We start from the raw sequence: 20,961 nt of genomic DNA, 5'->3' as shown, positions 1-20,961 counted from the left end.
ACGAAGGTAAAAGCTCAAACATTAGAACCGTTTTAGACAAAACAAGCCAAAATGAATGAATTAGTGAGATTTTGGCACTGTGCGTGTGTTCTCTCCATATGCTTCAGGGGTTTCCTCTGGGTTCTCCAGTTTCCTCCTTCAGTGTAGCAAAATGTAATCTTTAAAATATCCAGTGTGTGTGTGTGTGTGTGTGATCTTATTTCTATATAATGCTACAAATGTCAACTTTTTTTTCCCTTTCTGGCTTGTTGATATTTTCTCCACAATCATCCACACGTCTTCGTTTAAACTGTATGTGTGTGTGAGAGATCAGTCTATAAATGAATATGTTTTGTATTTGATCTTTAGCATTTGAAGTAAAAACAAATCACAGAAAAAAGTATATGATTTTTAGCCTTTTATTGAAAAACAACCCACAGGGTTCAAATACAAAAAGCACTTATAATACAAAAAAAAAGGCAATACATTATCTCATACAATCTTATACAATCAGATTCAATATAAAAGGCCATCATTGGAAAAATAAAGATATCACCATCATCAGTAACATTCAAGAACACGGTGTATTTCCTGATCTGACTAGAATAACACAAGCACCCTGAAGTTGGCACTTTAGGTGTCAGGACATCGCCTGGACCCCCAAGTAGGAAAGTCCATGTTCAGACAGTGCAGCATTTGTGATGTACTGAAACACATCACAGACAGGGAAGCAACGTAGAAGTGGAAGACAAGATAACAATAACGCTTAAAAGTAACACATGAGTAGTCTCTTCAGGCAGTCAGGAAGCAATCTGCATCCATAAGAAAGTGCATCATTACGGTTAAACACTGTTCCGTATCAAATCAAAACAGTTCCTCGGATAAAGTCTGCTACAACACAAGATCTCTACAGAATGATTGGTAACTGGTGAGGAAGCTAAAAGTTGCTTTGCGCCCTTTGTTTAGGGAATGTTTAGGAACAAATTAAGCCTTGGTTCCAGCAAGAAGCTAAAGATGGAAGGCTTGGAACAGCAAAACGACGCCCACCAGATCGTGAGCTCGTTCAATCCCTGACAGTTCACCACGACACGCGCTCAGAAAACAACACTAGAGCAGCGTGACAGCACAGACACAGAAACCCCGGGACCCTCGTCATCCCTGGACACTCCTCTCCTGTCATCTTTTTAACTCGTCCTCGGCTTGGAGAAAGCGTCTGTGGTTCCTGAATAATGAGAGAAGGAAGACTGGCTTGCTTGGAGAAGTTAAGCCGCTCAGTAGACTGGAAGCATGCGGGAGTTAGCGTTGTACTCTTCCTCCACCTGTAAACAAGTTAAAATTTTTTTTTTAGAATTGAATATAATAACGCAACAATAATAGTAACGCTAGCAGATATGAAACTTGGCACTTTTCAGAACGAGGCTCACCTCTGAGTAAGGTGGGAGCGGAGGGAAGAACTGTGGACTGTTCATGAAGATGGGACTGTCCCCTCCGTCGTAGTCATCCAGAAGCGGTGTGAGTGGCTGGTCCAGGCGGCAGTCACGCGTCACGTCGCAGTAACTGGGTGGACACGAGGACGGCATGCGCAGAGACACCCAGCTGGTGGAGGTTGTGCTCTCCTGACTGCTCAAGCTGCTACTGCGGCTGCTGAGCCCGCTGTAAGGCACCGTCCCGATGACCAGGGGCAGCTCCAGGACCAGCTTCTCACTGCCTGGAATGTGCATGTAGATCTGAAAAGGTAATAAATGATCAGTTAAGCATGTAAACTAACAGGTGAAACTCGTTCCCAGAGTATTTGCAAAGTAGGGTTACATCAAATTGCTAACCCTTACCATGAGGGCATACTCTACACGGATGATCCCACAACCCAGAATGGAGGGTTTAATCTTAGGCACGCGGATGGTCTTCCCAAGCCATGCATCACACATCCCTGAGATGATGTGATTCCCACGAACTGAGGAAAGCTTCTGCCTGAACACTTTGGTGTTCCCATTGGCCTGGTAGATCTGTTTGGCCACGATGGCGGCTTTGGGCACCACAATGCGTGAGCAGGTGTTCTCAAACTTGGCATCGATAAAGATTTCTTCACCTTCGCAGAAACCACGTCTGTCAATCTTGGCGTTCAGACACACCTGGCCGTCAGGGATGAACATGCAGGTGACCTTCTTCTCCTTCATGCCACTTGCAGGAGACTAAAAACATACAGATGAGAGTCAGCATGGCAATTAAAGCTATGTAATCAGTATGATTGTTATCAGATAACAGCTTAATATGACAATATTAAAAAAATATATATCCGTTTCTCACCAGCAAGTCTGGAGTGTTCACATCCAGTGGCTCTTCCACCTCAAAGTTCTTCATGCACTCCAGCGCAGGCTGAGACCCTCTCTCCATCAAGGCTTTCACATAGTAGTGCACACTACCAAACTTCCCCTGGTATGACGACACGAGCTGCCTGTTGAAAAAGAAACAAGTCAGTCAGTACATCATATTCTGTGTCACATCTCCACAACACCTGGAGTACACACATGCATCAGAAGCACATCCAGCCCTGCTCACCCTTGCTGTGGCAGCTCAAAGCCGAAAGCGTATTCGTACTTGTTTCCAGGCCTGAGGATAACCGAACCATCAGCATCTGTGATGAACAAACAAACAAACTTTTCATTAATAACCAAAAAATCACCCTTCATTTAAAAGTAATTAGCTCACACTTTGTAACACTTGTTATCATACTTATTCTACTCAGCTAATGACCTAACTATTAAACATCTGGGAAACATCCTAGAAAACATTACTTATATATTACACAAATATATGAACTGAGAGATGCTTTTAAATGGCAGTTGTAGCGATGCTAAGCTTCCATGACAGTGTAGTAGAGTAGAAATGAACTTTAGCATACAGTTTTAGCAGCTTAGTGCTAGTACAGAGTAATTAGTGTTGTTGTTTAGCAGGCTAGTGTTGTTGTTGTCTCACCTGCAGGATGGTTGTCCAGCTGAACCACTTCTTCATACTTGAGATAGTCGATTTCTTGCCTACACCTGTGTTTCCCTTTGGAGTAATCCACTTTGGCACAGCCGACCCCGAGCACTCTCATAGCCGAGACCCGTGTAATGTCGTTCACCTCGACCACAATCTTCCCGGCTACTTTATCTCCACTGCAGTAAAAAGCTTTAGACGGATCGTTAAACACGACCTGGAAGACCTTCATTCTCTTGGTCATCGCTACCATCTTTAATTTGCTGCACAAAAGCCTTCAACAGTCCTTAAATCAGGCCCTGAATGTGGTACAGATATGAATAACTGACCAAATGTTGGTTTCCTGACGTGTTAGCATGCGTGCTAACTTCCCCAAAGCATTACTGCGCTCCAGCCTGTCGAACCTTATATACTGCTACAACAGCTCGTGCCTTATATACTGCGAGTGCGCGAGCCACTGATTCACCCACAGCTTGTTTACCACGGCGGCATGTTCATGAACGAGCTCAGTGCTGAGCGTGTGGCCAGCACGTGCACACCTCTCCGATTGGTTGATTCGCGTTGTTTGCGTCGCGTCCAGCCAATCCGTGCTCAGCAGTGGCGCGTGAACACCTCGTGGAGTTCATCAGAGGAGCGAGTGTACAGCAGCTGCAGGAAAGAAACAAGGAGGAGGAGAGAAAGAAAAATGTCCTGAACAAAGGGTGCTTTCCTGTCAGAAGTCAAAACTTTATGTATATCTATATATATATATAGATATACATGTATATATACTACAAAGAGAAAGAGAAACGATTTAAATTGTGGTTTGTTTATTTAGACATTGAATATGTCTGAATTTGAGGAATAATAATTGAATATACCACATTAAATCTTGTGCACCCAATGCAATGTTTTTGTTTGTTTTTTAATCCTAAATATGTTACAGAAGACCAAACATAATGCTCATGTACCCATCTTAACCCATCTGGATATCCCCATAATTTGCAAGTGGGATTAAACGATATTCGATACATAAATATATATTGTATATTTAGGTCCAAAATAATGATCCATTTCAGATTCTGCTTCCTGCACGCAATGTTTTAAGCACTAATAAATCGTCGATGTACTGTGGGGAGTTATGCATGTGTCTGGAATAAAAATAAGACAGTAGTAGCACTAATGAAGGGATGTTTACCGCATGCACGTGCTGTTATTTCAAAAGATTTTAACAAACGCATTGAATGGTGACGTTATTTTGTTAGTATGAAAGATTCCATAAAACAATTTCATGAAAAATAAAAAATAAAAATAAAGATTAGAAAAAAACAATGAGCTTTTAGGGTGCTCAAGAGTCGACTCTTTTTTGTGATCCGAATCATATGATCCGACTCACTGAGAAAAGACAATTTTTCAACACTTTTGGTGATCAATGCTACTGTTTTGTTTGTAGGGACTCTAAAGTAGGATTTCGAGCTGTTAAAAAAAGTTTGTTATTGTTATAGCCCTCTGCTGAAGGTGAGGTGAAGTGCAATCAACTGACAAAAGCCTGATATTTTTCACCAGCAGGTTCTGCCATTAATCTCAGGGTTTGTTATTAAGAGCTTATTTCAACCCCGTAGATCCGCTGTCTGTTGAGCCTAAAATAAATCCAATGATAGACATCTGTGACCCAATAAAACTTTCTACCTTCAAGACCATTAGGGTGGAACATTATAGCAAATGTTTCACTGAAAGTTAAACACACAAACACCATTCAGGTTCATTCAGGATTCATTCACTATTTAGCACCAGGTTGCACAGATGCACTTTATGTATCTAGGACTACTTAGTCCTTAGCTCTGTCTTTGTTTTATGTAGCACCATGATCCTGGAGAAACGTTGTCTCATGTCACTGTGTACTGTAACAGCTATATATGGTTGAAATGACAATAAAAGCTTCTTGACTTGACCTGACTTGAATAGAAAGCACACTAACGCAGATCATGACAAGCTGTGTTTGTCATTATTAAGCTCCTTCCTTTAAGATTTGTGCATCTGTTTGTCTCTTTGTGTAATCGGTATGATGATTAGACACCCGGTGATTACCCTATTAACTTATAATTGCTCCTCATTTTAAAAATATGTGACGGAGAAATTTGTAGCCATCCACCCCGTTCATGTGACGCTTCGAGCTCACCTGGCCCCAAAATCCATGCCACAGTTTTAAGTCTCAGAAATCAGACTTTCCCCAATTCTTATGTTTGATATGAACAATAACTGAAGCTCTGTACGTTGATCTGAATGATCTTGTGTATTGAAACGTGATTGTTTGATTACATGAGAAAGCACTGATGTGCAGGTGTACAAGTGTTTCTAATAAAGCGGAAGGTGAATGTAGAACACAGCATCTAGTTTATAGACCTACTGTATAGCCAAAGCAGCAGAATGCCTAAACACGTTTGTGAATGAATAGCGCCATCTAGCGGATGTACAGGTAAAATACTAACATTTAGATTAAACGTCGAAATAAATCAAATTCACCCGAGCAGAAGGGTTCATTGAATGTTTTATTAAAAAATATTCAGTTAAATAGTCCTGTTAATTCAAAATAACAAATGATGCAAACAATAAATAAAACAGTATATTTTTGTATTATTAGAGTAAAAAGGATTCTTAAGTAAAGAGAATTAGTGGATATAGATATATACATTATACAATGGATATTATCGAATGTATTTAATAATAATAATAATAATAATAATAATAATAATAATAATAATAATAATAATAATAATAATTACAAAATTCTCGTTACAGCATCAAAGTGCTTCCGGGTGAAAGGATGCGAGTCATTCCAAAATGGCTGCTCCCATGGAGTTGTACTGTTGGAAAGGCGACTATGGCTTACCCTCGGTCGATGTGGATTGTTTAATTGTGCTGGTAAGAGAAAATCCCGGATTAAAACAATAATCCGGTGCATGGTTTGTGCTGCATTTCAGGTGTCTTATTTAAAAACCATTTTGATGTGTATTTCCGGTGTAAACATAAAGTGACCTGGGGTCCAAGCTCAAACATGACAGATACTATTATTATAAGATAAAATGTAAATCCTAATTCACTTTATTTTAATTTATTTCCATTTTGCAGCCATTTAAAATGAAGATCTCTGTAAGTACACGTGACTAGAGACCTGTAATAAACACTCTATATGTCTAAGAAGCATCTAAATACTAATGTGTATATATAGACTCACCTGCCACTTTATTAGGTACACCTGCCCAACTGCTCGTTAACGCAAATTTCTAATCAGCCAATCACATGGCAGCAACGTGGCATGGTTGTTGGTGCCAGACGGGCTGGTCTGAGTATTTCAGAAACTGCTGATCTACTGGGATTTTCACGCACAACCATCTCTAGGGTTTACAGAGAATGGTCGGAAAAGGAGAACATATCCGGTGAGCGTCGGTTCTGTGGGTGCCGATGCCTTGTTGATGCCAGAGGTCAGAGGAGAATGGCCAGACTGGTTCGAGCTGATAGAAAGGCAACGGTAACTCAAATAACCACTCGTTACCACCGAGGTATGCAGAAGAGCATCTCTGAATGCACAACACGTTGAACCTTGAAGCGGATGGGCTACAGCAGCAGAAGACCACACCGGGGGCCTATTCAATTCAATTCAAGTTTATTTGTATAGCGCTTTTTACAATAGACATTGTCTCAAAGCCGCTTTACAGAACATAAACATAGAGCAGAAGGTAGACATGAAGGAAATAACGAATAATAAAAGAAGTAAGAATTTACAGAATAAAAATTATTTACAGAATAAAAATTAGGGGCCACTCCTGACGGCTAAGAACAGGAAACTGAGGCTACAATTTGCACAGGCTCACCAAAATTTTTGCTGTGACATTCGGAGGGTAGGGTCAGAATTTGGCGTCAACAACATGAAAGCATGGATCCATCCTGCCGTGTATCAGCGGATCAGGGTGGTGGTGGTGGTGGTGGTGGTGTGGGGGATATTTTCTTTTCACACTTTGGGCCCATTAGTACCAATTGAGCATCGTGTCAACGCCACAGCCTACCTGAGTATTGTTGCTGACCATGTCCATCCCTTTATGACCACAGTGTACCCATCTTCTGATGGCTACTTCCAGCAGGATAGCGCACCATGTCATAAAGCACGAATCATCCCAGACTGGTTTCTTGAACATGACAATGAGATCACTGTGCTCAAATGGCCTCCACAGTCACCAGATCTCGATCCAATAGAGCACCTTTGGGATGTGGTGGAACGGGAGATTCGCATCATAGATGTGCAGCCGACAAATCTGCAGCAACTGCGTGATGCTATCATGTCAATATGGACCAAAATCTCTGAGGAATGTTTCCAGTACCTTGTTGAATCTATGCCACGAAGGATTAAGGCAGTTCTGAAGGCAAAAGGGGGTCCAACCCGGTACTAGGAAGGTGTACCTTATAAAGTGGCCGGTGAGTGTATATAATGTAGATGGACTGGGAACTTTTCTCCAGCGTTCACTGTGATCTTGGTTCTCTGTAATCCCCAGTCTTTAGAGCAGTGTAACTTTGTGTCATGTGGTCATGCTTCAGTAGAAAATGTCTCTCATTCTGGCTTAATGTTGAAAGCTTTTGCTTGTTGCCATGGTTACTGTGAAAACAAGCTTAAGCGTGTTGCTGATAATTACACCATAAAACAAAAGGAGCTTCTTTACCTGCAGCTTTACACCGATTATAACGTCAGATTGTTTATTCAGAGCCGTGATAATGACAGGCTTCCTCACTGCACACACACTGTAATATCTGTCCAAGCCTTTATCTTTTTCTTTCTTCAGTCTTTCTTCCTTTACTTGATTCTTTTGTTCCTTTCTTCTCTCCACCTTACTGTTTTTTTGTTTGTCTTTTTGTTTCTTTGCCTGTTCTTGTATCATCCGTTTTTCACTTCAGTCATTTCTTTTCATCCCACTTTCTCTTTCATCCCCTGTTTCTTTCTTCTGTTCCTTATTTCATTCCTTTTTTCCCTTCCTTCCTGTTTTGTTGTTTCATTCTTCTTTTGTTTGTTCTGCTTGCATTTCCCTTCCTAAATTCCTTTTGTTCTTTTCTCTCATCCCCTCATTTATTTATTCCTTTTTGCATTTCCTTTGTTTTGTTTGTTCCATCATTTCACATTTTCACAAGATGGTTGATTTATTTGATACTTGTGGCTCATAATACGAGTTTGTTTACTTTAAACTGTGTGAGTTTAGTGAGAGGAGAGTGACTTAGAGTCCTGAGGACCCCCCCCCCCGCATAATCACACACACCCCCGCGTAACATTTTGCCATGTCCAAGTGACATTTTGCCCGCCCGTTTCCAAGTGACATTTTGCCCGCCCGTGTCCAAGTGACATTTTGCCCGCCCGTGTCCAAGTGACATTTTGCCCGCCCGTGTCCAAGTGACATTTTGCCCGCCCGTGTCCAAGTGACATTTTGCCCGCCCGTGTCCAAGTGACATTTTGCCCGCCCGTGTCCAAGTGACATTTTGCCCGCCCGTGTCCAAGTGACATTTTGCCCGCCCGTTTCCAAGTGACATTTTGCCCGCCCGTGTCCAAGTGACATTTTGCCCGCCCGTGTCCAAGTGACATTTTGCCCGCCCGTGTCCAAGTGACATTTTGCCCGCCCGTGTCCAAGTGACATTTTGCCCGCCCGTGTCCAAGTGACATTTTGCCCGCCCGTGTCCAAGTGACATTTTGCCCGCCCGTGTCCAAGTGACATTTTGCCCGCCCGTGTCCAAGTGACATTTTGCCCGCCCGTGTCCAAGTGACATGCCGCCCGCCCGTGTCCAAGTGACATGCCGCCCGCCCGTGTCCAAGTGACATGCCGCCCGCCCGTGTCCAAGTCACATGCCGCCCGCCCGTGCCCAAGTCACATGCCGCCCGCCCGTGCCCAAGTCACATGCCGCCCGCCCGTGCCCAAGTCACATGCCGCCCGCCCGTGCCCAAGTCACATGCCGCCCGCCCGTGCCCAAGTCACATGCCGCCAGACCCTGCCACCACCCCGCTCCCAACCAGTCCATGTAAAATTCCCCCACAGACGCTTCAGGTAACATCCTCCCGGTCCGTAAAACAGCCCCTGACCCGTGTAAATTACCCTGGTCTGTTTAACATCCTATAACCCGTGGAACATCTCCTCCCTCTACACTCTATAGCCCACTGAACCCCACTGAGTGTCTTCTGTTTGCTTTGTCTGGCTTTTTCTTATGTTTACTTTTATTCCCTGTTTATTTTTCATTCTTTTGCCCCATTTTGTTGTTGATTTGTGTTTGTCAACTCGGCTCCTGTAGCTTTTTGTTTGTCTTGTTAGTTTTTTTTTTCCTTGTGTATATTTTAAGTCTTGTGTATCTGGTCTGAATATATTCCTAATATAAATAACACACACATATATGTACAGCAGTATATACCTCATTTCTACATCCCACCAGATGATAACTAAGCAGTAAACACATAAAGAAATGTCCATGTACATTAATGAGTGTGATTCTGAGTTTGTTTAATGTACATATCATATTTTTCCACCTCTGGTTTGAACCCTAATTTAGTTACCGAGTGCTGACTTCCTGTATGACTAAACTTCCAGTCGCATCCGAGCTTCAGGACTGGCTCCAGATAATAGACGTCTGGTTTCCGTCTGGTTTTCAGTCTCTGAACTGTCAGATTCAAATCTTTTTCTCTGTATGCTTTACACTGATCCTGCACCGTTCTAACAAAAACATGGCTTCACACGACGCCTCTTTGGATTTGTGCACGGGTTTTCCAGCAACTTCAGCAGTGTGTGTGTGGAGGCATGTGTCAGGAAGCTCAGCATACAGTATATACTGCATTCTAGTGTGGACCAAGAAATTATTTCTCAAGAGAATATAGAAGAAAACATGAACTAGTTTTGTTTCATTGAACAACCTGCAGCGAGAAACCGTCTAGCGTTACTTTACTGACTTGTTTGTTTTGTTTAATAATATAAAAAAAGCAAAAAAAAAAACTACGGTTTAATGCAAACTGGACATGAGTTTGAGTGTAAATTGTTCATTTTTAAATACATTCGTATGTTCGTGTGTGTGTGTGTGTGTGTGTGTGTGTGTGTGTGTGTGTGTAAACACTGGCCTTCTGCACTGAGGAGAAACATCATGTAGCGTTTAAAGTCACATTATTTTGCTCACTGTGTGAAATCTGGCTCTGCTGCGCCGTAAAGCGAGAGGAAAACACAATACGGGAGATTTCCTGCAATTTCAGGGCTTTCCTCAGTGTTGAAGAGAGAAAACCTCAAACCGCAGCGCAGATGAGTGAAGAGCAGCTGCTCTCAAGTTCGTCCTCTTCACTGGCCGAATCTCAGCAGGAGGAACAGTCAGTGTTGTAATCTCACAAAAACAAAGGACGGGCTGGAGACAGCAAGATGTTTATTTATTCTTATGAGGTGTCACTTTAAGAAGACTGGTGTTTATTTCTTCTTTTATTTCTTATATTTCTAGACTCTTGTCTTAACTAACATTTTTTTTTCTTGTCTTAGTTCTTAAACTAGCTTGTTTTCTAGTCATAAACTAGCTTGTTTTCTCGACTTGTCGTAAACTAGCTTGTTTTCTAGTCATAAACTAGCTTGTTTTCTCGACTTGTCGTAAACTAGCTTGTTTTCTCGACTTGTCGTAAACTAGCTTGTTTTCTAGTCGTAAACTAGCTTGTTTTCTAGTCGTAAACTAGCTTGTTTTCTAGTCGTAAACTAGCTTGTTTTCTAGTCGTAAACTAGCTTGTTTTCTAGTCGTAAACTAGCTTGTTTTCTAGTCGTAAACTAGCTTGTTTTCTAGTCGTAAACTAGCTTGTTTTCTCGACTTGTCATAAACTAGCTTGTTTTCTAGTCGTAAACTAGCTTGTTTTCTCGACTTGTCGTAAACTAGCTTGTTTTCTCGACTTGTCGTACACTAGCTTGTTTTCTCGACTTGCGTCGTAAACTAGCTTGTTTTCTCGACTTGCGTCGTAAACTAGCTTGTTTTCTCGACTTGCGTCGTAAACTAGCTTGTTTTCTAGTCATAAACTAGCTTGTTTTCTCGACTTGTCGTAAACTAGCTTGTTTTCTCGACTTGTGTCATAAACTAGCTTGTTTTCTCGACTTGCGTCATAAACTAGCTTATTTTTTTTCTCGATTTACACCTTAAACTAGCCATTTTCTCGTTTTATTTCGTTAACACTGCTGTTTTCTGTCGTTCTCTTCTCCAGGCCTATGCCAAATTTGCAGGTGCTCCACTGAAAGTTCACAAGATTACCAACCCATGGAGAAGCCCGACAGGTGAGAGTTTTGAAATTCTTTTGGTTTTTTCCCCTTCAAGAAAATATTTGAATTGATTTCTCTTGTTTTTATTTCTGTTTGTTTCTTCATCCACTTCTTCTACAATGTAGCTATTTTGCACCGATAAAAGTCCTTATTTCCTCTGTGCTGTTGATCGTCTGTTGTCGCTCTCGTCTGAGCGTGAAGCTGCGTTTTACACAAGCAAATCGGAGGACATAAAATCCCACCCCCACCCCCTGTATTTCTCCATTTTTAGATGGTTCACATTATGAAAACTTCACTGTGTCAGAGGCTGCTGGTCATCTGCCGGTCATCTGCTGGTCTGTAGTTGAAGTGGGTCAAGTTTTAGTGCGCTCACGTGTAAAGTATGTGCTAAAGGAGGTGTGATATACGAGCCGACGGAGAAGACGTGTCCTGCATGCTCGATCGCTTACAGGTTGAGGGATCAGGGGTCAAAGGGTCAAGCATTTCCTGTCTCTGTCAAATACCCCCCCCCCTTTTTTCCTTCCTTTTCTTTTCCTTTACTTTTACACACACACACACACACACACACACACACACACACACACACACACAATCTTGTTCTCTTGAGCTAGGAAGCAGCTAATGATTAGCAGGAATGTTTTTCCTGAGTCTCTTGAGATTTAAAGTGCTGAAGCACCTCACTGATGATTTATTCAGTAAAAGTAACAAAACCAGTGTGGAGTTTTGTCTCATCGTCATTATTTAACTAGAATTCACATAACATTTAGTTTGGTTTGTTTTATAATTATTTTAGTTACGTAAGTGTTTAATCTAAGTGTGTTTACACATTTTAAACTCTTTGTTTATTCGTTTTACAGGTACGCTGCCTGCACTGAGGACCAAAGAAGAAAGTAGTTTATCACAGCCGAGTAAGATCATCATCCAGCTCAGGAAGCAGGTGAGACCTTTTACTGACCCTCTGACCTGTTTCTGAGCGGTTTAACAGCTCAGACTCTCGCGCACACGCTCTCGCGCACACGCTCACACGCACTCGCGCACGCTCACTCGCGCATGCTCACACTCACTCACTCACACACATGCACTCCCTCACACACACACTCACTCACTCACATACACTCACTCACTCACACATACGCACACATACACACACAAGCGTTAGTGCTGAAGTATCTGGAATAAAGCCTGCTGTCTGTTTGCTGTGTTTCAGAAATATAACGCAGATTATGATCTCTCGGCTAAAGAGGGCGCAGACACGCTCGCCTTCGTCTCCTTGCTGGAGGAGAAGCTGCTGCCTGCTCTGGTGAGAGATCCTTACTGACCCTTCACTCTAATGGGAGCTTTACAACGTTCACACGGACATTTATCCCTTATTTTATCCTTGCATGTAGTGTCCGTATTCTCCCGAGCCATCGTGTGCTCCTGTGTGTTTAACTCTGTATAATGGCAGGAACAGCAAAGTCCCATAAAGTGAGTTATGAGTGGAAACCACACACACACACACACACACACACACACACAGACACACACACACACACACTTGACTTTACAGAAGAGTCACCAGTTACATTGTCTCTTTTAAGCGCATGAGCGCGAACATGAGAAAGCGAGCACGTGTAAGAGCGGGCGCGTGAGGGTCTCTCTCTCTCTCTCTCTCTCATTTTCTCTCTCTCTCATTATCTCTCTCTCTTTCTTTATCTCTCTCATTCTCTCTCTCTCTCTCTCTCTCTCTCTCCCTCTACAGATTTACACACAGTGGGTCGATGCTAAAAACTACGTAGATGTGACGCGACACTGGTACGCTGAAAACACGGCTTTCCCGCTGAACTTCCTGCTGCCCGGCCGCATGCACTCGAGGCAGATGGAGAGGCTGAGGCTGATCAGAGGAGACGTCGTACTGGAGCCCGAGGAGCAGCTGGAGAAAGAGGTGACAGCAGGATGATGATGATGATGATGATGATTATTACGATTATAACTAGAATTGTACGGGGGATTTTTTTTTATCCATACAGTAATGTATCGAACATACATACAGTATTATAGGTTTTAATAACATAAGTTTTTTTTTTCCTTCTTCTCATCATCAGCTTTACCAGGATGCTCTGGAGTGCATGACTCTCCTCTCACAGAGACTCGGCTCACACAAGTTCTTCTTCGGTGACTCGTAAGTTTGGGTGTGTGTGTGTGTGAGCGTGTGTGTGTGTGTGTGTGTGTGTTCCTGGTTGTAATCAGAGTGTCATTCTTCTCTGCAGCCCGTCCTCACTGGATGCCTACGTGTTCGGTCACCTCGCTCCACTGCTGAAGATTAAGCTCCCCAACTGTAAACTCCAGCAGCACCTGAGCTCCTTAGAGAACCTGACGCAGTTCTGCTCCAACATCCTGCTGCTGTATTTTCCCTCAGACAGCCGAGGTTCGCGCGGTTAACTTCTCTGCCTTCGTATTCTTCACACGGCAGTCTGAGTGGGCAGAGAGTGTTAATTACTTGACTAAAAAATGAACACGCGCGCTATAATATCGTTGCTATAGTAACACCTTACAAAGAGAACTAGGCAGCACACACACACCACCTAAACAGTTTAAATAAATGTACTATTGTGAAGAATTTGCTTGGAAGATGTTATTTTGTTATAGGAAACGTCATCACACCCGCCTTCTGTTGATTATTTTCCTCTAAGAGCACCTCACTGTTTATTCTTATTCATTATTAAAGCTATAAGATAAAGATCTAGGAAAGATGAACGGTTAAATTGTGATGATCTTTAAAATGTATGCAGTTCTTCTTTCATCGTTTTATTCACGTAGTTTTTTCTCCCCCCTCCAGAAGCTCAGAGCAGAAAAGCTGCCGTTCACACCGAAGCCGGCGGCGGCGACTTCGACAACGAGCCGCACAAGCGCCGTAACCAGATCCTGTCCGTGCTGTTTGGCGTGGCGGCCATGTTGGGTTACGCCGTCCTCAGCGGCATCCTCACCATCCAGAGCTCACGGTCGGAGCTGGACGAGCCTCATCGTGACCACAGAGACGAGGAAGAAGAAGAAGAAGAAGAAGAGTGACTTAAAAAAATACATATATAGAAAACTGTATATTCGGAATGAATCTGGAATCCTGAGCTCAACTATTAAAGTATTTCTCAGCTTGTTTGTAAATTCCTTACAAAATCTGTTTTAGAATAATAAATAATGTTTAGCATTTTGCTTGAGCTGTAGCGATGACATCATCACAGCAGATCTTTCTGTCTGGTCTCTTGATCGGATTCGGATCTGATCTGAACTCTAACTTTTTTTTTTTTTTTGGAGCAAATATCGAACCTATTTTTTAGTTCTCGTTAAATGAATTTTTTTTTTATGATCTGATGAACATTTTTTTAATTTGTTTGTGTCTGATTAAATGTTCTGTATCAAAAGCTATGAATTATTTTTGCCTTCTTCCCAATTAGTGAAAGAGTTTCTTGCTAGTATTCGCATTAACCACATTTAGCATGCTATCTAGTTCTCGGTTTATGGTAATTCTCGCTAACTAGCTCGCAGAATAAAGTTCCAACAGCCGTTCAGACATCTTCACCTGCTTTGTGCTGGATTTAAACTTTGGACTTTTATACATTCATTTTCTACCGCTTATCCGGACTTCTCGGGTCACGGGGAGCCTGTGCTTATCTCAGGCGTCATCAGGCATCGAGGCAGGATACACCCTGGACGGAGTGCCAACCCATCACAGGGCACACACACTCTCATTCACTCACACACACACACACTATGGACAATTTTCCAGAGATGCCAATCAACCTACCATGCATGTCTTTGGACCGGGGGAGGAAACCGGAGTACCCGGAGGAAACCCCCGAGGCACGGGGAGAACATGAAAACTCCACACACACAAGGCGAAGGCGGGAATCGAACCCCGACCCTGGAGGTGTGAGGTGAACGTGCTAACCACTAAGCCACCGTGACCCACGACTTTTATACAATGCTTCATCTTTTTTTTTTTAATCTAGCGCTTCTGTGAAGGAATAGGGTTTGTTTTGTTTTGAGTTTTTTTCTATTCGGTAGATTTCCAAGGTTTTTTTTTTTTTCCCCTTCATTTTCTTGCAACTCTTTTGAAGTGGGCGGAGCTATATTTGTTGTAGGCGATACCAATGCCACCAAAGCACCAATCAGAATGAAGCATGAACTGAAGCGATGTCTTTCCTGCTGTCACGACGATCTCTTTGTGCCGACTGTGAGCTAAAATGCGTTTAGTTTAGTACAAAATTTTTGTTTGTTTGTTTTCGACAGTGACAGGATTGCGGTTTAGCCGAGTGAACGCGATCGTTTTGATTCACACGTAGTACATGTAGGTGTGTAGGTAATGTAGGTGAACCAGATTGAAATCTTCTAAACATTCGACCGATCTTCTTTAGTTCCACTTATGGAAAAAGAGCAGATTAAATCTCAAAACCTTCTAAACGGAAAAGTTTCTCTGATCTTGTAGAGCTTCATAAGTTAATAACCTTTATTATAACCCATTAGTGTGTTGTGTGTGTGTTATGTGTGTGTTGCTTTTGCAGGTTCAACTTTACTGCTGTGTTATTCATTCATAGAAATGTGTTTTTTGTTTGTTTGTTTGTTTGTTGTTGTTTTTTTAGTTTTTTGTGATTGTTGCAGCCAAAAATTAATTTTGTAGCTTTTTCAATTTTTTTTTAAATAATTCTGAAACTGCTTGAGTCGGTGAAATGTCAAGCATGTGATTCTTCTGGAGCTCCTAGCGACTTTCTATGACAGCTGTGCTCATGTTCGGATGAACCTGTGGTGATGACGTCCTGGAGGAAGTGGCGGATCAGTACCTGGAAGCAGGCAGAAGAAGTGAAGTGATACAAACTGCAAGGTTACCTGATCTGCCCATTTTCCCTGAGAATATTGCTACTGGAAATAAAGAAAGAAAAGCATCACAGTCTTAAACTTTCTCAGCATTTCCTCAGCACTATTCAGGAACGTGAGCGCTGACTTAATCACGGGTCTTCGGTATCGTTCAGTTTTTCTAACATTTTGAATTCAGATTGTAAACGGACCTTACAGGACGAGAGCAATGCCTTGTGGGTAAAGCAACGTGGATCTAATCTCTAATCTAATGTTGTTATCTCAGCACTTTTACTTGAGCTTTTATTTTATTGATCATTTTTGCCCATGATGGAGGCATGGTGGCTTAGTGGTTAGCACGTTCACCTCACACCTCCAGGGTTTGGGGTTCGATTCCCACCTCCGCCTTGTGTGTGTGGAGTTTGCATGTTCTCCCCGTGCCTCGGGGGTTTCCTCCAGGTACTCCGGTTTCCTCCCCCAGTCCAAAGACATGCATGGTAGGTTGATTGGCATCTCTGGAAAATTGTCCGTAGTGTGTGAGTGTGAGTGAATGAGAGTGTGTGTGTGCCCTGAGATGGGTTGGCACTCCGTCCAGGGTGTATCCTGCCTCAATGCCCGATGACGCCTGAGATAGGCACAGGCTCCCCGTGACCCGAGGTAGTTCGGATAAGCGGTAGAAAATGAATGAATGAATTTTTGCCCATGATAATTAACAAAAACATCTTTCTGTCTGAAAGATGCACACGTTTGCGAAGAAAAGTTTATATTTTCTCAATTCTTACATTTTACATCCAACAGAAAACGTTCCCATGGCTCCCAAACGTTCCCATGGTGAGTAACCTACACATGAGCTCACTTCTTTCTCACTTCTAAACACAGCAAGCTTTCCAGGACATTCTCAAACTGGAGGTCTTGATCCAAAACCCATAACGTTGTCATGATCCATCTGCTGAATACAGAACCGGCAGAGCTGACGTATAAATATTTATTCCTGCTGAGGATGATAAAGACTTATTTTTAATGAACGCAGCTGTTCCTTAGCAGATGAACCGTGTTCATCATTCAGTCATCTACATGACACTGAGAATATTTTACTTTACCCTGGATGCTATTGCAAAGGAATGAAACATCTATGTGCAATGTTTATGAAGATCTTTTGTCAAAACCTCCACAAATGATCGTAATAAATCTGTCAATATGTTTGTAACATTCAGACTAGATGCTTGAAAAGATCCTCAAACTCTTTTTGAATAATAACGCTTATTAATTGATGATCTGTATATTAATGTTTATTCGTCTCCATTTATCTGCGTTTATCCACAAGGTACACGTGCAGTCGTACAGTACGATAGGGTTTATATTTCGAAATCTTCAAAAGATTTTTCTCATGAACTTGTTCCAGGTTAACAGGTGGTGAATAGATTAAAAGAAGTAAGATGTAGTACTGTACTTGACACGATGATGTACAGACTAAACATGTCATCATGCCTAACAAAGCATATGAACTCACCGGAAAATCATCATGTAAACAGAACGTTCTAGAAGCTCTCACAAATCTTTTAGCCCAATAATAACTACTGTGATATCATTTTTTTATACGGTCTGTAATTAATTTATCAATATGTTTGTAACCCTCAAAACAGATCCAACTTCAGACTAGATGCTTGAAATAATCCTCAGTTGCAGCTTTTTGATATATATTTTTTTTGTCTGTATTTTTTTTTTTTTGTCTTTCCAGTCTCATGTCATTGTAATGGTCAGGGTGTGAAGGTGCATACATGAGCTCACAGATGATGATGATCGGCTAGTGTTGCTATGATTAAAAGCAGAGAGAGAGAGAGAGAGAGAGAGAGAGAGAGAGAGAGAGAGAGAGAGAGAGAGAGAGAGAGAGAGAGAGAGAGAGAGAGAGTGCATGCCTTTCCTAGAGATTTTTCCCAGCCAATTTTGCTCTCAATTTTGCCCTGCCCACCTGCCCACCTGCCCACCTGCCTGAAGTTCCTATAACCAAAAAACCCCAGGAAACTTTGTACTCTTCACCATGTACTCTTCGACAAGTTTCCAGTTAATGCATTATGTCTTTGATATCCATTTCATTTTTTCATTTGATTCAGTCCCTACCACATCTGAATCAAAACCTGCCACATTTGTTTCAGTACTTACCTCATCTGATTCATTACCTACCTCCTTTGATTCAGTATCTACCATATTTGATTCAGTACTTACCTCATCTGATTCATTACCTACCTCCTTTGATTCAGTATCTACCACATCTGATTCAGTACTTACCTCATCTGATTCATTACCTACCTCCTTTGATTCAGTATCTACCACATCTGATTCAGTACTTACCTCATCTGATTCATTACCTACCTCCTTTGATTCAGTATCTACCACATTTGATTCAGTACTTACCACATCTGAATCAATACCCGCCACATTTGTTTCAGTACCTACGTCATCTGATTTATTACCTAACTACTTTGATTCAGTACTTACTTAATCTGATTCAGTACCTACTTCCTTTCATTCAGTACCTTCCACATTTGATTCAGTACCTGCCACATCTGATTCAGTACCTGCCTTAATTAATACAGTACCTAGAACATTTGATTCAGTACCTACCACATCTGATTCAGTACCTACCACATCTGATTCAGTATCTGCCTTATTTAATTTAGTACATAGCACATTTGATTCAGTACCTACCACATCTGATGTCACAGCTCATGTCAGTGCCACATCTTCGCAGGTTTCTGCCTTTTTGTTCTTGTCAAGTGATTTTTTACACATAAATTCTTTTTTTTTTTCTCTTTTTCATGTAGGACAAACAGCCTGAAGGACTTCCTCATCTGTCTCTTCAGTATGTAGACCAATTATCATTCCATCTGGTCTAGACACTTCCTGGGGTGTGTGAGATTTACAGGTTCACATCTCACATACAGTGGCACAGCGGGGTAAAGTTGCTGCCTCACAGCTCCAGGGTCACTGGTTTGATCCTGAGCTCAGCTTATTGGCTGCATGAAGGTTTGTATGTGTGCTGGATTCCATTCACTGTCCAAAAACATGTGGATTATCCTCTGGGTGTGAACTTGTGTGTATGATGACCTGTACTTGCATCTCAGAGTTCCTGGAACAGATTCTGACCAGGATAAAACGCTCACTGAAGAAGTCTCACACTTTTTATTAGCTGCTGCTGTGGATTAGTGTGCAAGGCTTATTGATGTACAATATCTCTAACCTAAATGAAATAAAGGAAGGGGATTGGTCATGTGACCTATATGTCTGCTGTAAACGCAAGTACTTTTAAATATATAGCACCGTCCAAATCGAGTTTCCATGACATATTAAACACCTTAATATAAATTAGATAGAAAATAGGAATATTTTTAGATTTCAACAACATTTTTAACAAAAAATAAATGCAACATCTTTGTAAAGAAGAAGAAGAAGAAGAGGAAGAATGGCTTATTTCATGTCAATCCAACTCTTTGTGTGTGTGTGTGTGTGTGTGTGTGTGTGTGTGTGTGTGTGTGTGTGTGTGTGTGTGTGCGCCTGTGAATGCATGCGTGCGTGTGTGTGTGTGTGTGTGTGTGTCTGTGCATGCATGCGTGCATGTGTGTGTGTGTGTGTGTGTGTGTGTGTGTGTGTGTGTGTGTGTGTGTACAGTCACTCAAGGGATTATTTCATGGGCTTGTTTCAGAATGACAAACAGTATAAAAACATCTCATCTGATTTATACTACTGATGACTTTTTTCTTTTTTTTTTCTTCAAAAAAACAACAACTGACAAGCAAAAAAAAAAGCTAAGTAAATTAAAAGTACAGTTCAGCATGTGATATGTGCGATGCTTTCCTGTCCAGAAAATAATACTGTTCTGTCTTAGCTAGTTTAGTGAGCTGCTTCTATCTTGACCGACAGCTACCATGTTCCATCAATAATGCTCTGTGAAACTGTAATACAGAAATACAAATGCTCTTTTTTTTACATTCTTAAAATACTTATAAGCTTCATAAATAATATTGTTATAATAATAATAAAAAAACATACATAAGTAACAGGAGTTTAACGTTTGAGGAGAAACTAAAAAGCTAACGGTTAGCCCAATGCTAACATACTGAAAACGTAATCGTGCTAGTGCAATTAGCCTTGTAGTATTCCATGTTCATTACAGGTTACAAATAAACTGCAAATATTGAAGTATTTCAAGTATGTTATACAACTAATAACACTTTATACTTACAGACATATGTTCTTAGGGATATAAAAGAAAGGAAACAGAAAGAAAACACAACAACTGCTATGTCAACTAGTTTCTCTAACTTTCTGTTCCAAAAACAATCTAGTCTGAAGGGACAAAAAACTCAAAACACAAAAAATCTCACAAATCCATAATCCATAAAAAGTTGAGATTGTGATTATTATTGTCACGTCTAATGATATATGATGAAGCTAGTCATTTAAAAGAAAACCTCAAAAACACAGGTTTGTCACCTCTATGTTTTCTTCTGTCACTGATTTTTACAGCAGGTAGAAATTAAAACACAATGGCATGTCCAGTTATGGGAAAATAATCAATAAATCCTGTGAAACAATTACTGTCATTATCCTGAAGTTATTTCTTATAACAGCATGACCCCAAGTGTTCTATCAATTGTTTAGAAAACTTAGCTTAGCTTCCCACAGAAGCTACAAACAATAAACTTCTCTTTCTGTGCTGTTATAACATAAAGTTACAGCATTACCTCAGAGCAGACACCGTAGCCTCCTTCCATTGATTTTCAATAAACGTTTCCTCACAGATAGTGACGTATAAGGACGAGCGCATTAACATAAACCTGTGAGCTCGAGGTGCTGCTATATACAAAATAATAACCAGCATTTCAGGACCAATCAGAATTGAGAATTCATC

At 41.3% G+C, this 20,961-nt stretch overlaps 2 protein-coding genes across 3 annotated transcripts; one reads left to right on the top strand and one right to left on the bottom strand.

The window, feature by feature from the left end:
- Window positions 1–384: 384 nt before the first annotated feature.
- Window positions 385–3,451, bottom strand: txnipa (thioredoxin interacting protein a). The gene is made up of 6 exons (XM_027177935.2): window positions 2,953–3,451; window positions 2,536–2,611; window positions 2,284–2,431; window positions 1,809–2,168; window positions 1,404–1,706; window positions 385–1,298 (listed from the first exon to the last, which is right to left on the bottom strand). Exons 1-6 carry the CDS (start codon window positions 3,206–3,208, stop codon window positions 1,251–1,253), a joined length of 1,191 nt encoding a protein of 396 aa, XP_027033736.1. The 5' UTR covers window positions 3,209–3,451; the 3' UTR covers window positions 385–1,250.
- A 2,289-nt stretch (window positions 3,452–5,740) lies between these two features.
- mtx1b (metaxin 1b) lies at window positions 5,741–14,623 on the top strand. 2 transcript variants are annotated; one of them, XM_027177849.2, is made up of 8 exons: window positions 5,741–5,856; window positions 11,171–11,240; window positions 12,083–12,162; window positions 12,433–12,525; window positions 12,967–13,149; window positions 13,310–13,386; window positions 13,475–13,632; window positions 14,044–14,623. In XM_027177849.2, the coding sequence occupies exons 1-8, from the start codon at window positions 5,776–5,778 to the stop codon at window positions 14,271–14,273; spliced, it is 972 nt and encodes a 323-aa protein (XP_027033650.2). In that variant the 5' UTR covers window positions 5,741–5,775; the 3' UTR covers window positions 14,274–14,623. The 2 variants fall into 2 exon arrangements, with proteins under 2 accessions (XP_027033650.2, XP_027033651.2); XM_027177850.2 differs by lacking the exon at window positions 12,433–12,525.
- The last annotated feature ends 6,338 nt before the right edge of the window (window positions 14,624–20,961 follow it).

This window comes from Tachysurus fulvidraco, chromosome 7, assembly GCF_022655615.1.
Source record: "Tachysurus fulvidraco isolate hzauxx_2018 chromosome 7, HZAU_PFXX_2.0, whole genome shotgun sequence".
In the NCBI taxonomy this organism is placed as follows: domain Eukaryota; kingdom Metazoa; phylum Chordata; class Actinopteri; order Siluriformes; family Bagridae; genus Tachysurus; species Tachysurus fulvidraco.
The sequence above is the reverse complement of the archived record's forward strand: the minus strand, read 5'-3'. Positions and strand labels throughout refer to the sequence as shown.

Excerpts from the sequence above, each read along its gene's own strand:
- txnipa (XM_027177935.2), bottom strand. The coding sequence starts at position 3,208 with ATGGTAGCGATGACCAAGAGAATGAAGGTCTTCCAGGTCGTGTTTAAC. Across the intron at positions 2,432-2,535 it reads TTTGAGCTGCCACAGCAAGG|GCAGCTCGTGTCGTCATACC; the intron begins GTGAGCAGGGCT and ends CTTTTTCAACAG. Across the intron at positions 1,299-1,403 it reads CGCTCCCACCTTACTCAGAG|GTGGAGGAAGAGTACAACGC; the intron begins GTGAGCCTCGTT and ends ACTTGTTTACAG.
- mtx1b (XM_027177849.2), top strand. The coding sequence starts at position 5,776 with ATGGCTGCTCCCATGGAGTTGTACTGTTGGAAAGGCGACTATGGCTTA. Across the intron at positions 5,857-11,170 it reads TGGATTGTTTAATTGTGCTG|GCCTATGCCAAATTTGCAGG; the intron begins GTAAGAGAAAAT and ends TCTCTTCTCCAG. Across the intron at positions 13,387-13,474 it reads AAGTTCTTCTTCGGTGACTC|CCCGTCCTCACTGGATGCCT; the intron begins GTAAGTTTGGGT and ends TCTTCTCTGCAG.